Source organism: Callorhinchus milii, unplaced genomic scaffold, assembly GCF_018977255.1.
Source record: "Callorhinchus milii isolate IMCB2004 unplaced genomic scaffold, IMCB_Cmil_1.0 Scaffold6, whole genome shotgun sequence".
Taxonomy (NCBI): Eukaryota; Metazoa; Chordata; class Chondrichthyes; order Chimaeriformes; family Callorhinchidae; genus Callorhinchus; species Callorhinchus milii.
Window position 1 is genome coordinate 14,957,520 of NW_024704747.1, and position 16,654 is coordinate 14,974,173.

Consider the following 16,654-nt stretch of genomic DNA (forward strand, 5'->3'; position numbering starts at 1 on the left):
ATCGATGCAACATTAGCTCGCTCTATATCCAGATTTGTTTTTATCTGGTAACTACTTAAATTGTTAGTTCTAATCAAAGGCTTAAAATATGTTAAAGCACATTGTCAACAATTGGTAGAGATTATGAAAGTAGATGCTCAATTTTACTGCCTTACTGTATGGTGTCAACCTGAAAACTGTTTCTTTAAACCTCTATAGCGTCCTACCAGGTTGAAGCGACTCAAATCGTTGCTAAATACTATCTAGTATAATGGAATTTTGTAGGCAATCAAAACAAACACTTGTGGCAGCAAAATCATGAAGTGAATAACCAGGTAACCTAGGATTGTTGGCCAGGCCGTTGGGGGGAATTTGCATTTTTGAATGTAGTCTACACGCTAACTGCAGCAGCGATCTATCTCAGATATAGAAGCAACCATTCAACAAACACGACAGTTGTCTTCGTGACTAAAGTTGTGTATACGTCGGAAAGTTTAGGAAATGAGTGATCCCGGATCTACATGCATACATACCATATTGTCCGTGTATCCAGTTTTCTTAAATTGCTTTTAAATTATATCGAGTTTTAAGTCAAAATGTATATAAAATGTATATAAAAGGTGCACAGAGGACACAATTTGAATGTAATTTCCATTTATTGGATTTTAGAATGTTGCAATTTCCCCTCACATTTGGGAAAACCGGGTGCTTTGGTGCGTTTGAATATTCATATTGCACATCTTGGGCATTGTTTGGTTCCAGGCTAGACTGGTGGTATAAAAGTATCTTCCCTTTGAAGCCTGTAATGTTTCAAAATGAAATCAGTCTGGGCAAGTCAACACCACAAACCTAGACATAGTCAGTCAGTCATTCAGATCACTGTTGGGAATATAGAATCCTTTTTGGTGATGTAGCAAATTGTTGGGGATTTAACATGTATATTTGGCCAGGTTGTTTGAAGCTGACCTTGGGTGCTAAAAGTAGAAAAATATTGTGTTTCAGAAAAAAGGTTTGGAATCATTTCTAGAAGGTAAAGCATTCATGGTAATTAGATGATGATATAGCTGGAAAAAAGGGATTTTAGAAAGTTGGATGGATAAACTTCCAAATACTGTAGTTTACTTGTCCTTGAAACTGTTGATGTGTTATAGTATGTGGACAACACTTAACAATAAGCTCTGCCAATGGCAACGAGTAAATCCACTGCATGATGTGGCACAATTCCACAGAGTAGGAACATCCCTGTTCAATTATGATTTTATGTCAAGTTAGCTGATCCAAATTGGGCTTGTAGTGGGTGTGTTGTAATTGGGCTCCTGGGACATAAATGGGGAAAAATTAGCCAGAGCTTACTTTGATCACTCTTCAGGTATCTCTTGTGAAATTACACATATGACATTGGTTGACGACAGGATTGTATGCGACTGACATCTACCCCAACCCTCTGTAAACACTAAGTGTACTGTTTTGTCCGGATTGACATATCGAGAATTGTTAATTGGAAAAAGCATTTGAGGATTGCTTGGATTTGCGAGTCTATAGTCCACTATAGGCAATTGCCTTCAGGAGAAATGCAGTAAAGGAATAAACTGAGCTGGATGTTTTGAACATAGCTTTCATTGGTTAATGGATTTGGTGCAAACCCTCAGGAGTTGTAATGACATTTCCTTTCACTGTGTAATTATTGTTCTTTCTAAATGGTTCCGACAGCATAGTCTGTCAACCTATGTGGAACATTCCCCAAAACTAGGGTAAGTTTCTGGGCAGGCATATTCAGGCCCTAAAACTTGTGCATGAATTGTGTTTCAACAAATTACATTTGCTTCAATATTACTTTCGATACTGCCCCACAGAGTAAACATTTTATTTGAGACAGAAGAGAAGAGGTTCAGCACAGTCTTCTGAAATGTGTGGTGCAGCAGTCAATCAGCTTTGAAAATGAGAGCATTTTTCATTACAGTATGGAGATCAAAACTGATCACTGCCCTAGCCTGAAACATTGTGTATTAACTTCAGGCGGGTACTGAGCTGCAATGCAGGTTGAACATAGCATGGTGCAAAGTATTACATAAGTATGCTGTAGTACTGAATAGCTTATTGCATCAACTGAATCTTTAAATGATAAGCACTGTGTATGCACCCAAGCACATGGGCAGAATTCTGCTAACTGGTGCTGAATGACATCTTATTCTTAATGTGATTCAACAGCTGAAATTGCTGCTAGCCATTTCATAACAATAAAAACCTTTTTTAGATTTGCTTAATGTCGTCTTCTTGTCAGTTGCAGCCACGAACATCAGTTTAAATATGAAACCATGTTCTGAGGGTGAATATGCGCTGTTCACCTGCTGATCTTTTCATTCAGTGCTTCAATCGTCAGGCAGGTTCCAGCCATTCCGCCCCTGGTGGAGTCACTCGTGCCTCTTTGACCACACTTTCGGTTATTTTTCTCCCTGCCTCCCTTGGCCCCCACCCTTAGCTCAGGTGCCCATTTAGCATTGTTAAATACTTTGAGACATCCTCCTGACGGGAAAGGCACTATATAAGTGTGTATTGTATTACATTGGTTATAGATGGACGATCCATCCCAAGGGTGGAAATAAATTCCCCATAGCTAGCAAACAGCGCATATTGATCCTCCCACCCAAAGAGATTTGACAAGAAACATTCTAAATCGAATCAATATCATGCATCTTAAATCACAGTATCACTATTCTTTTAGCCTGAATTCGCTCTGGTTTCCCCATCGAATTCAAGCAAATCTTGTAGCTTAAGGTCAAAAAAAGGATGCAGGTTTTAAAACTATGCCTTTATCTAGATATCACTTACATCATTGGGAATGGTGAGTTCATGAGTACTGGCCTGGGGATTGGCATCCATACCTGTGTAAATATGAGGAATAAGTGATTAGCAGTGTGCAGCAGGAGCTGTGTGTTATCCACAGAGCAACCCTTCCACTTCTACAACATAATTAGTGCTCAGTTTCACCCTACAGCCAAGCCTCTTCATTTACTCACATCCTGCTAAACTGATCGACGATCAGTTTATGTGGCTGCATGACTATCAAGATGTTTTCAAAATTTGAAAGGAATGTGTGATCATGTACACCAGTCTTGTTTTTCCATGATTTTCACAATATTTATTTTAAATTTTGGTCAACTCTTGCAATGGTGATTTTTTTTCCATTAGGATAAAATGCAGCACGAGAAGTTTCTTTAGTTGTCCTTAAACAATGTTCAATAACCTTTCTGGATCAGGCTCTTCAGATCTGCAGTCACCCATTGAAATTGGAAGTCACTGGTCCATGAATGCACAGACCATAGTTATTAGTTCAGAGGACAGTGCTCTGCTCTGAGGCTAGTTTTCTCTGGAAAGAGGAGATGAAAGGAAAAAAATGGAATGACAACTGTGGACTTGAGAATATGCCATACTCTGTAGAAACCCCAGAAACCCCAGATGTCAACAATTCAAATGGCTAATTTTATACAATAATGGAAAAATAATAACTAACATGGCGGCAGCAGCTTGAGAGCACAACTTTTAGAATTACGGTGTAATCTTTGAATAAAATCTTCTGTAGTGAAACCACTTCATTTACAAACTTGGGTGGAACCAAGTGATTATTTGAGCCTAATCATCCAATGGACATCTGCTGGTTTGGCCCTATGGCACTCTTTTAACCTGGCCTTGGTTTTAAATATATTTTGAAGAAGCTTATGCTCTCATTATACTTAGGGACTGAAAACAGAAAACCGAGTGAGGAACTGGCCCACACATCTGCCGATATGTAACAGAATATTGTTATTCCATGCATTGCACTCATGCACACTGGTCACCTTATTCTGAATAGTAAAACTCATGCATGAAGTTGGAACATGGGTTTGCATTCATATAGACAGATTGAAGCTTGACGTTGTCCTACCCTCTTCCCACCATGATGGGGAGAGTACAGGCAATAATTTCACCCATACCATTATCCCGGTGATAAGTAATAACATCTATGCGTCTTGGAGTGCATGAACATAGCACCGTAACTCGAGTATGAAACACAATCTTTGAACAGCTCAGTTGTGCCTAAATGACATTCCCATTCAACAAAAAAAACTGCTGGACAATATGGAGACTGATGTGACATTAACACTTAAAACATTGGAACAAAAGATTTGTTATTTTAGGAATATAAAATAACTTTCCACTTTTCAGGTATAAACTGGTTTCAATTTATGTCATTAAGATTGTCTGATCTCAATTGTGTCTCATGAACAGTATCAAATGATGCATTGATTTCAGTTGATCTTTCATGGATCTTGTTCAGTATAACAGATGGTAAGATTACACAGGTATGAATGACTTGGTCTGAGGTCTCATCCATAAATATACATAATTCATCCCTGACAACTCATTTTAAACAATACGCCTGTGTTCACTTTCTTCAATAAAATACTTGACGTGTTCAATAAACTGAGTCAGCTAGAGGGAAACTAGCCAAAAGTGCAAAATTACAGCAAGATCTGTTATGTACAATTTCATTAGAATTTTGATGTAGCGATTTCTTATGTCACTTATTTCCACCGGGAGAAAGATCATTGTGTCAAGTAATATTAAAATTTACCAAAAGAGATTTAAGGCAAGTGAGGATAAAATTGTAATAATTCAACAGAAATTTCATGTCAAACAAACAAAAAATAACTGGGCTAAAATTTGTTATGTAATTCAGTGAATATCTGATGGATTCAAGAATTGTTTCATTTTTCTACATGTTTATAAATTCATTTATAAAATGTTTTCGGAATGTGTATTATAAATATTGAAAAGGTTTATGGATAACTGTTTTTGGGGAGGAAGGTATTCTTGTCACAATAACACATATGAGAGATGATACATTTTCTTACGTGTCAAGTGCATCATCACGGCTGTGACAAGAATGGCAGATAGCTGTCTACTTTCCCTGCCTAAACAGGAAAGACTTTTGCAAATACTAAGATACTGACAAGTACATATTTACCATCTGCGATCAGGGGTCCCTATGCCTACCTGAGCTGTTGATCTGTCTTCCAACTACAACAACTTGGATTTATATAGCACCCTCCACGCCGGACGGCGTCTCAGAGTGTTCTACAGTAACGGATCCAGGGGGAGGAGGAAGAAAGTGACCAAAGGCACGATCGAAAAGAAAGGTCTTCAGCAGAGACCTGAAAATTGGGAGGGGACGAGGCAAAGGGATTGAGGGAGTTCCAGATCCTTGGGGCGTAGTGGCTGAAGGCACGGCCGCCAATGGTGGAGCGGAGGATTCGGGGGACAAGGAGGAGGACAGACCCAGTGGAGTGAAGGCAACGGGCACTGTTGTGAGGAGAGAGTTCAGAGAGGTAGGGGTGCAGACGAGTGGAGGCATTTCAAGACAAGAGTGAGGATCTTGAAGTCGATTCTTTCTGTGACAGTCAGCCAGTGCAGTCTGGCAAGGACTGGGGTAATCGGGGAGCAGAGTTGGTGCGGGTAAGAATGCGGGCGGCAGAGTTCTGGATCTCCATCCTTCTCCAGTCTCTCCTCCCTGATGCATCTCTGTGGCTCTGCACTTTCTTGCTTTCACTCCTATCTATCCCTTCCTAAGCATCTTCACCCCATCTTCTCTAACAGCTTTTCCATCTGGTGCAGTCAGGGCTCTATCTTTAGTCCTCTCCTTTTCCTCATCTACAGCCTCCTATCAATGTCCTCTACAGGCATTGAGTTACTCCCATATGGACCCAGCTCTGCCTCCACCAATACAGATTGCCCGTCTACTCTCAAGCAAAATAATAATAATCCTTGCATTTGTTATAGTGCCTTATCACGTCTTCAACACGCTGCAAAGCACATTACAGAATATACTGTAAATTGAAAAGACTGTATTTTGGGGTGAAACATGATAGCCAATTGCGCACAGCAGTGTCTTACAGTTGTGATTGAAGTGACCAATTTATTATTATTTTGTTTTGAAGGAATTATTAACCTCGGAAATGCGATCCGCCAATCGACTCCAACAACTGGGCTCCTACTTACTACTAGGTAAACAGAGGCGTGTGGAGTAAAGAAACTTGCCACCCATTTCGCCCTGCCTGAAATCGAACCCAGGTCTCTCGCTTGCGAAACGTGTGCTCTAACCACTGAGCTACAGGCCTCCAAGAATGCCAACAAAACCAAGGTTATCCTCTTTGGCTCCCTCCAGTGCCTTCTCACCTCAGGCATTGACTATATGCCTGACTATATGACATAATAATCCCTCCAAAACCAAAAACAATAATAAATTGGTCATTTTCCAATCTACGACTGTTTGTGGGACATTGCTGTGTGCAATTGGCTGCCGCGTTCGCCCACAAATATACAGTCAATTCACTTTACAGTATATTCTGTGAAGTGCTTTGGGACGTCCTCCCGACGTGAAAAGCGCTATATCAAATGCAAGGATTATTATTATTATTATATCAATCTTCCTAGATTCTCACTACAAAATCAGAGCTTGTCCAGAATTACAGCATTTTGTTCAAGTTTCAACTCAACTTTAAGCTTTTCATTCTGGCTCTGACCAAGCCAACTTCCTCAATCACCCAACTTCACCCACCTCCACTATCTCATGCCAACACTCACCAAGGCCACTATCACCTCCAGATTCAACTTTTCCAATGCCCAATATGATCTCCAAATCTACTATCCAATAGTTCCAGAACTCTGAAGCTCTCATTGTCTCCCACACTAGGCTCTGTGAACCCACCAGTGGCCATTCTCACCCAGCTCTAATGGGTTTCCCCATCACCCAACAGATCAACTTTAATATTCTTTAAGATCTGTATCTTCCAATGCCTCCACAGCTTTGCCCATTCTACTTCTATGATCTCCTGCATCCTACTCCGCTCACCATTCTATCCACTCCGTCAACTATGGCCTGCTTGATGGTCTCTGCCTGCTCCACCCCAAAATCAGATAACAAGCTTTCAGCCATTTACCAAAATCCCTCCTGATCTCATCCCTCTTGGCTTTCAAAACCCACCTAAAACAATTTATTTGACTGTGCCTTTGGCCACCTCTCCTCTACCCCTTTCCAGGTTCGGGTTCTCAATAATAGAAAATCAAAACTGTAGCTTCAATTGGACATAGAGTAGCTTCCTTTTTCTACTTGTTTATGCTGACCAGCACTATGAGTAATCTTATGATTCTTACTCAATTTGCCTTTACTCAGGCTCTGTGGAAACTAATATTTACTTAGTCTCCCTTTGCATCTGTACTCCATTTGTGACACAGTTAATTCATCTCATATTAGTTTCATTAGGTGGTATCTGTCACAAGCAGGCACTAGCTTCAAGGGAGAGGGGTGGGGGGAACAACAATGGAGAAAGTAGGACAACAATAATTAATAGGCTTGACCCATGTGATGTTCAGTAAGATGCAGTCACTACATATTGATTTAATTATCAATAACAGGTAGAATTCGTAATGTTTTCACCAGCTTTCAAGCATTTGTTAGCGATCCAGAGAACAGTATAGTGAAGGTGAGCTTTTCATACTCATCATAAATGTTCAATGAATTCTTGAATAAAATCTTACTTGTTAAAATTGGGTTTCACTCACTAAGACTGCTGCAATAAATATTAAATACTATGTCATACACATATATTCCCATCTCCAACTCCACTTGCAATACAATCTTGATGTTTAGAATCCTGTTCCAGTGGAATTGTATGGGTATCAATGTTGTGCAAAGCATTATGACTGACCCATATTTCAGATTTGAAATTCTTGGTTACTGCTAGCTGCTCCCTCGAGATGGACATACAGAGCAGGCAGAGTTAAATTCCATCCCAACACAGCTCTATGGATAATTCAATTCAGGTAATACCTTCACCAAACATGACTTAGAAATGTACATATGCTGAAATGTCACTCAATATCACACCAATTGAACACCTGAAACTGGTCCTGGTTGTCAAATGGTAATGGCTTTCCAATTCTACAATATCATAAAACCTCCACCCAACCCATAGAGCTGTGTTGTCCTTTGACCCGTTGCATTCTAAATGGATTTAATAAGATTTCCCGTGTACCACAGGAAATTGCAAATTAATCTCCTGAAGGTTAACAGATCTGAAGACTAATCAAATGATATCACATAAAACATAAGCATGCTACATTCAATTTCACAGTGATTTGTGCTTGCTATTTTTCCACATTTTACTTCTTATACAGCCACTATTTTCTCATGACAAGATGCTTCTTCAGTTAGATGAGATGTCTGGGACTTGTACTTCTTTAATAGATGCCATCAATTTTGCTCAGTGTTCGACAGTATGCTTCTGTAGGGTAGCATTTTTCCCATCCTCTCTAGCCCCAATTCCTCAAGATGTAGAGCACATTTACAATGTCTAGTTGAGAGAATGATCTTCAAATGGGAGATACTGTATTCCCCTACGCCGATTCATTTTCTGAATGTTCAGTAGGATGGGCTGTACCTCTGAATTGTTATTCTTTGCGCCTTGGGACGTCCTCCCGACGTGAAAGGCGCTCTATAAATGTAATTTTGTTGTTGTTGTTCTTATTTTTAAGGTCTGAAAAATGAAAATGCACCCTTGCGAAGCAAGTACAGAAGTGAGAGTAACAGGTTTGAGCTGAAGTGCTGTCCAGGTGCTTTGTCCCTGTTGCCAGATCCAACAGCATAAACTTCTTCATTCCATTATTGGGTACCATTCTATCCAAGTAAAGTTGCTTCACAGAGTACACGTGGAATACTGAATATTTGTGAAAAGCATCAAAAACATATTTTGATGTACAACACTACATGCTGCAGATTACCATTAGGATAATCATGAGAGGATTATCAAATATTTGATACTGAATTTAAAACCAATTTTCCAGTTGTACAGATGCTGAAGATCTGTTAAAGATCATTGTTGGGCAAAGCAATTTTCTGCACTTCAAATTACTTGTTCGAACCTGAAAACTGTTGCATATTTTATCTTTGGTGCAGTTCTGTGTGCATTGATATGCAAAATTAATTTAATATTTCAGGATTATCCATCACATTGATACTGAAGAGGACAAGGAGGCTGTTGGATTTAACCAAGATACATAAAACCACAAGAAACTGAGCCACACCAAAATTACACATCGACTTCCTTCCACTGGAACAAAGTATGCCACGGTACCAGCTTAAAAATAATAGAAACATATTATGCTTTATCTTACAATTTTGTTAGCTAAACATTTAAACCTGAAGCATTGAATATATATCCATTCTAAAAAAACAAAAACAAAAACTAAGAGAGAGAGAAAAGTAGAGAAGAAAGAGAGGTGCCAAGAAAAGGAGCTGAATAGGGCACAGTGGGTACGTACCAGGGAAACCAGGGGTGGTCTGCCCAAGGGGAGTAAAGGGGGTATGCTGCATAGCCAACTGGTGAAGCTTGGTCAACTGCTGGGGGGTAGGAGGGGAAATTAGAACTAACTGATTACTTTACAATAACACAAACACTACTCTTAGAAACAAAAAAGAAAGTCAGTTCACAATGAACCATGTGGCAACATGGCAAACACTTGATTTGATGGAAAATAAGATTTTTTTTAAATTGCAAATTGCCTGTGTCTTGTCTCCCACCCCACTCCCTTTCTTAGTGTCTCCCACTAACACAAGGATCTAGCCAGGAGGACTGGTGAAAGCCACTGGGAATTCCTTCTGTCGGGTGAGTGAGTGAGACTCGTCCTCAGCTCTGTGAGCCAGCCAGCAAGTTGGTCAGATTTTTTCAGAAAGTAGATATAGGTGAGCCAGGCTCTAAGAGAGCTACTGACATCATGTGATGGAAAGATCGGAGAGTCAGCTTCTATTGGAACTCAAACATACCCCAGTTTTCTGATTCTTCATTACAGTTTTTTAATTCCATTTTTCCTCTCAAGGACTCTGGTCTCCATGCAGCCTCCTTCAACTGGGAAGATGGGTGAGCGAGCTGCGGACTTCTCCACAACGTCGATGTCAGCGCTGTTTTGTACTCAGCCGACAGAAGGCACGCATCCTGTGGAGCAAGATGGCCAGTGTCAGAGTTGAGATGCTCCAATAGCATGAGACACCCTGCCTTGCTGTCTGACTGAGAAACTGAAGAAACGCATTGTAAGTATGGTTGGAGGATAGGAGAGTCCGATATTGCTGGCATCAAAGAAACTCCTCAGAAATGTGCCTGCAGGATTCACGTTTCAGAAAGCACAGTGTCTCAAACCATCAATGAAAGTGTGAGAAGAGCTTTTAAACCACTAGATTGTGGGCCAGACCTTCATTCTCTTTACCACGGCAATATTTGTTTTGAATTTCAGAACTTTCTGCATATACAGTTTAGGTCTATATTCCTTTTTATTCAAGAACCAGACAGAAGTTTGATTATTACTTAAAAACACAACCAGAGAGAATAGAGCAGCTAAAAATCTGAACAGTTAATATGAGAAAGTCTTGCCTCGCTAGTGGGTTAGATGTTTCCTGACATAACAAGCTATTTCATTTTACTTGTATCAAGTTAGTATAAAATATATCCTTTCTATAAATAGCTGATAATAACAAAGAAACTTCAGGTCTTGTAATATCAACATACCTCAATTCTTAAGTCTAGGCATGTTGCATATAGTACACATATAATTATTGGGTTGGGGAATAGGGAAAGCAATGAGGGTTGACAAGGTAGTATATGACCAGTTCCAGATGGTACACCATAGTCAAAAGTGCAATAATGTCATATTGACTTGTAACTAGTGTTTGTATTGGGTGTATGCGCCATGTAATGTAGGTGAAGCTGTAGGAAGCCTAACACGAAAGGATTGAAGTTTCAGTCCATTGTGCTGACTCAAAAAAATCTGATGAAAAGATTAGGTACATCATTTCTTAAGAGTCAGAAGAAACTCTGAAATATAACTTCCTGGGAGACTGTTAACAATAAAAATATGCTGTGACTTATGTTTGAAGTGAATCCTTTCTTGCTCTGAATGTAAATGGTGCCTTGAGTGAGATGGGATCTTTAATGCCCACTTGAACAGACAGGAAGTATTGATAGTAGTACTATTTGTGTCAGCTTGGCTTAGTAATAGCATTCTCGCCTGAGTTAGGTTGTGGGCTCAAGCCGCATGTCAGGATTTGAACTCACAGCCTAAGGTGAGTGCTGAGGGTGTGTTGTATTGTGGGAAGTTCGGATGAGACGATAAATCAAGGTCCTGTTTGGCCATTCAGATGGATATTAAAGATTTTATGGCACTGCTCAAAAAGAAAAGGGAGTTTCCCCTGGTATGCTGCTGGTCAACAATCCCCAAATAAAATTGGTCATTCATCATATGGCTGCTTGTGGGACGTTGCTGCACACAAATGGGCTGCCGCATTTATCTAAACAATAACAAATTATATTTAAATAGTGCCCTTCACGCCGAGTAGCAACTCAGATACACATCACTCCATTTCACAGTAAATCCTGTGAAGCACTTTGGGACGTCCTCCTGAAATGAAAGGCACTATACCAAATACATAGCATAGAGATTCCTAACTGTGTCTGTGCCAATTGAACCATTCAAGACATCACTTCTCATGATAATCTGATGTCAAAATACCTTGCTGGTAAACAGATAATAGTACAAATCTGTCTGCCAACCACAACTTTAGGTAGTACAGAGGAGAGCAAGAAGGATGAACCTAGTATTACAGGAATATGCTATTAGCAATGATTAGACAAGCTAGGGTTCTAAAGATTTGAAAGGAGATTTCTCAGAATGTTGTTAATAATAATAAAATTTGAAATGGGATTCATAAAGTAAATATACACTGAAACAGTAGAACAAGATGACACAGGTTTAGCTTTTGCAAAGGGGAATTATAGGAAAGACACAGGGAATTATTTCTTTATCCAGAGAGTAATTAGTGACTTAAACAGGTTACTAGGAAAGGCCTTCTTCATCTATACCGATCTTATGTCTCATCTAAAAGATGTATGAACACAGTATTCCCACAATACTGCATTAGAGGGTCTGTCTCCAATGAGTGCAAATTCCTGTTTTAATTTCAGTCCGCAGCTTTTATACATGAGTTTGAGTTCAGCAATTTTATCGATTATTCTTTGTTCAAACAGAGCGTGGTGAAATTTTGAAGCAGTGGTTGAACCAATATAGTTAAAGAGGAAACTGGACACATACATAATGGAGGAACAATAGAGTAAAGAGGGGTATGGAAAAAAGGCTCGGGAGGGCTATTAAGATTGGTGGAGGCTCAAGTGAAGTATTAATACAGGCACAGATCAGTTCGGCCGAATGACCTGTTTCAGTGTTGCAGATTATATGTATGCAATTCTATGTATGTACAATATTCCAAGAAGCTGCAGTATAAGTTTAGGTGATAACACAAAGTATCTGCAAGATGTTCAGAAGAATCAGCACAGAGGGAAGAAGATTGATTCGCCTCTACGGCCACCTCAATAAAGATGTTCTTTATCTTTATACTAAAGCCATCCAAATCATTGACCTAATAACGGAAGCAGGTTAATAGGAAGGCTGCAGAGACCACAAAAGCTTAAGTTGCCAAGCAAGAACTAATTTTGAAATAATGGGTTATGCTACATAGTATTAAACTGAACTCATCTGAATTTTACAGAACTAATTCATGCTGTTAGAATTCTGAACGTGCCATAGTGTTAATGTTGAACCCAACTGAATTTGTCTCAATGACAATTGTGTTATGATTGCGTGCATGATAGTTAAATGAAAACAAATGTTAGTAGTAAATTGAACAGAATGTTGGCCAGTGTCTGATACCTCCTCTCCCCTGAAACTGGAGTCAAACAGTATCATTGTGGTTGTACTGACAATCAGGCTAAACTGTGACAAATCTTTTAAGCTAGTTTCTGCAGGACAGCTCTAAGTAAGCTAAAATTAACAATCACAAACTTGCACTGGTCTGAAATCCTGATCCCTTCCATGGTTGAGTGTTTGTCTAGGATCCTATTGGAATTTCTTCAACAATAAAGCACAATGCTCTTGGAGAACAACAAACATGTACATAAATGTTCATTAATGTATTAGTATTTTAACTTCAGCCTTGTGGCTCAGGAACAGAGGTAAGTGATAGCCATCAGTAAAGATCTTGTCACTGCGAAAACATCAGGCCAAGTCGCATTGCTTACGGAGCAATACGGCTACAGGAATAGGAAGGTGTTGGTATTCAAGACAATGTATTTTCCTTATTTAATGTTAATTTTGGAAGTTGGGGATCTGCTAGCTTTGAACTCAGCCTGGAGCTAGTAAATATCCAAGATTGCAGGTTGAAATAGATGTTGAAAATCACTCATCAATGGCATTTGAAGACAGAAACTGCTGTATTCGTGAGAGTGGAGAAGGATGAAAATTTATTTGTGATTATTAATCAATCACTGAAAGTTTCCAGCCAATGTGGAACTGATAAAGTAAATCAGCACCTCAAGAGTGTTTGACAAAGTTAGAATAAGATATTTGTATAAAACCCCGAAGAGACAACACTTGGAAAACTCTACGTAATTCTGATAGATGGTGAAAACATGTTGGAGAAAGAAGAACATGGATAATTCCAAGACTTAGAGCTCTAGATTATCAAAGGCTCAAACGAGCTAAAGTTTTTCTCATTAGAAAAAGATGGGGATGAGGAGGAAGAGAAACATGATTCAGCACTTTAGAATAATGAGACATAGATGAGAACGATGCAAGAACGCTATTTGACTTAAACCATCAGAAATGAACTAGACGTCAGGTACAAATTAAAAAATTGAAAAGCCTCAAGCACAGGTGGAGATCAGAAGAAACTATTCTTCAAAGAGCTGTGGATATTTGAAACAGGCTTCCACCAAAAGCAGTTGATTCTATATTACGTATTACTTAACTCCTTTAAAAGAGAAAGGATATTTATATACTTGGATACAGTATTAAAGGATAAAGAGGGAAAACACAGATTGAGATGTACAGATATTCCACAGGACACGATAATTGCTGTACTGCTGGGGATTTGGACAAAATGAGGCCACATAGAGCACATGTAGGATGAACATTTTGCATTTGCTGGACTACTTTTGTGGCCAGGAAGTATCAGTGTGAAATGTTTGCCTACGAAGTAAGAGTGAGTTGAATGAAATCCATGAAAGGACAGGCATTGTGTGGCCTATGGAAGGAGCAAGTTTATTTGGCAAAATGGCTTGTTCCACGTTTTCTGAATAGTCTAAAGATTTTTGTTTTCTTATCTGCAATTCCACAGAATTCCTTCTAGCGGCACTAACTAACCTTGCAATGGTGACAGTTTTGACAGTTTTAATCCTCCCCAGGAAGGCAGTCAATAGCTCTTGTGCTATTTAAGCACTATCTGCTGATAAAATAGCCTTCAAAATCTTGAAAGGTACTACTGTACCCATTGAGGTTTAGTACCGTTTATAATTACCAGCAATAGGATATACACCCTCCTGCGGGTTTGTCATGCCAGGTCATTCTACTGATGTGCTACAATCTTGTACTACATGGTGATATTATACAATATGAAAATGCAGTAATTTCTTACCCAATTCCTATTGCCTACAATTTTCAATTAATTTTGTTGGTATCTGTATTGGAAATGGACAGTTGGCTCCTGCCTGTGATTAGCCTACTAACTAATTTGGGGATTTATTTTGCCATCCTACACAGGGTAATAAGATAAATATATAGGCTAGAAAGAATTTTTTGTTTAACAAATCCATCATATCAACATAGTGCAGCATTCAGGCTCAATTTCCTGAAAATTAAATTTAACTAATCGGGGGGAAAAAAACCTGTTCAACTCATACAGAACATTATCTATCCCTAAGAGAGCGAAACACTGGCCACACAGAGTGCATGGTGGCATTCAGGATGGATTTGAAACAACCAAAACTATTGCAAGAAAGTGGGACTTATTTTCCATCAAATGCTCTACTTTAAAACATAACTAGAATATAACAAAGTGATCAGTTAAAACAATTACTGGAGATCACATGTACGCAGACAGCTACAAACATTAAATCTCAAGACTTTCATTATTAATATTGGTTAATAGTAGTAACATACATAATCATGCATTTTATTTTCCATTTGACATCATGAATAGGATAGGTAGAAAGGGGGGGAAAAAACTCACATCTGGGTGTGGAATGGCATATTGTCCCTGAATTGTATAGGCCTGTAAAAATGAAATAAAAAAAATTCTTCTTCAGAAGTTCTTTGTCTAAGAAATCATCCACATCAACATCACTGAAAGCACGCGACCTGTGCCTAATGCCACTATTCTGGAATGCATTTTGTCTCAGCAAGCATTTTATCCAATAATTTCAGTAAAGAAGAAAAAATATGAACTTTAAGACAGAATATATGATTAAGTAACTGAGGGGCAGATATACAGATACGGTATCTATTTTATCTACTATACAAATCTTTGTTAGAATTTAATTCCGTACCATACAGTAATTTGGACATTGAGCAGTCATTTGGAGGTCACCATTAGCTCTCTCGGCACTGGCATTTAATAGTTAAATGGTAACACAGTAAATATTGTAGGTTACTGAACTGGGATTCCTATTGAATTATGAAAGATTTGTGCTGTATATATGTCTATATCAGAAAAAGGCTTCCTTTTTAAAAGATTTTCTTCAATGTTAGTTCTTCACTAAAATTGCAGTATAATTGCTAACATTTCTGACATTGAGCATATTGCTTTAAATTAAATGCACTTCTGTATAAATAGTCTCTAAGGAGATTACCATTGCAAAATATTTTATAAAACCAGTAAATTAAACAAGGATTACAGTTCTATATTGACAAATAGTACAAAAAGGTTGTAACTGGAGAGAACTGAATGGTCACTTTCCAGTTAGTTCTGGTCACTACAAAGTGATAATTGTAGGGCTATTCTGGATCGGTGTACAAACTAACATAGCAAAGAAGGGTAACATTTAAGAGAATCTTTCCTAAGAGTCTACAGGAAGCTGAATAGTATAATTTCAAAGCAAATGACATTCCTGTTATAGACATGATTGTTACTGAGACAAATTGCATGTCTAGGATGTACTAGAACTACACCACAAATATCAGCTTACATACAGGTCTATAACACTCAAGACACAGACGCACACATTCACACACACAAACAAACACACACACACACACAATAGGAGTTGTCTAAGCGGTTTCTGAGCCAACCGAGTGGCCATTAGGATATAACATGCAAGTGAAGATGAGAAACCTGAATGCACTAACAGGCAGTGGCTGGTGCTGCAGTAAGAGGCTGAGGTTGGCTGCGGAGGCTGACAGGGGATCTGCTCTTACCTGGCCACCTGCAAAAATGACGGGGGCAGAGGCGGGCTTTGGGCGGTAGGGGATGGTGGCACCTTTCGGTGGGGACTAGGAGGGACAGGGAAAGCATGTTAGAAACAGCATTAGAGCAGGTTCAACTCTGAAAAAATAAAGGCAATTTCAGTCATAAAACAGAGAATGTACAGTAATCACAGGCACTTGGTGAATGGCAATATTTCTTCATGTCTGCCTTGAATTCATTTGAGCACCAAGACAACTACATAATAAATATTGAATTTCATTGACAGAATTGTTTCTTTAGATATACAGAACAGATTGTAGAAATTAAATATTTTATATAGTAGCTTCTTACAAGTTG

The 16,654-nt window shown here is 38.9% G+C and overlaps 1 protein-coding gene across 28 annotated transcripts in view; it reads right to left on the bottom strand.

The window, feature by feature from the left end:
• Nucleotides 1–16,654, bottom strand: part of LOC103176858 (poly(rC)-binding protein 3) — a 112,786-nt gene that overhangs the window by 6,715 nt on the left and 89,417 nt on the right. For 9 of the 28 annotated variants that reach the window (XM_007890663.2, XM_007890657.2, XM_007890655.2 and 6 more), the window contains 4 exons: nt 16,240–16,383; nt 15,125–15,166; nt 9,839–10,007; nt 2,809–2,861 (listed from right to left, as the gene is read on the bottom strand). In XM_007890663.2, coding sequence (XP_007888854.1) covers nt 2,809–2,861; nt 9,839–10,007; nt 15,125–15,166; nt 16,240–16,383 — 408 coding nt within the window. Of the gene's footprint in view, nt 1–616; nt 780–2,808; nt 2,862–3,144; nt 3,347–9,336; nt 9,416–9,838; nt 10,008–15,124; nt 15,167–16,239; nt 16,384–16,654 lie in introns of those variants that run through there. The other 19 variants (XM_007890672.2, XM_007890659.2, XM_007890660.2 and 16 more) reach the window with 11 other exon arrangements.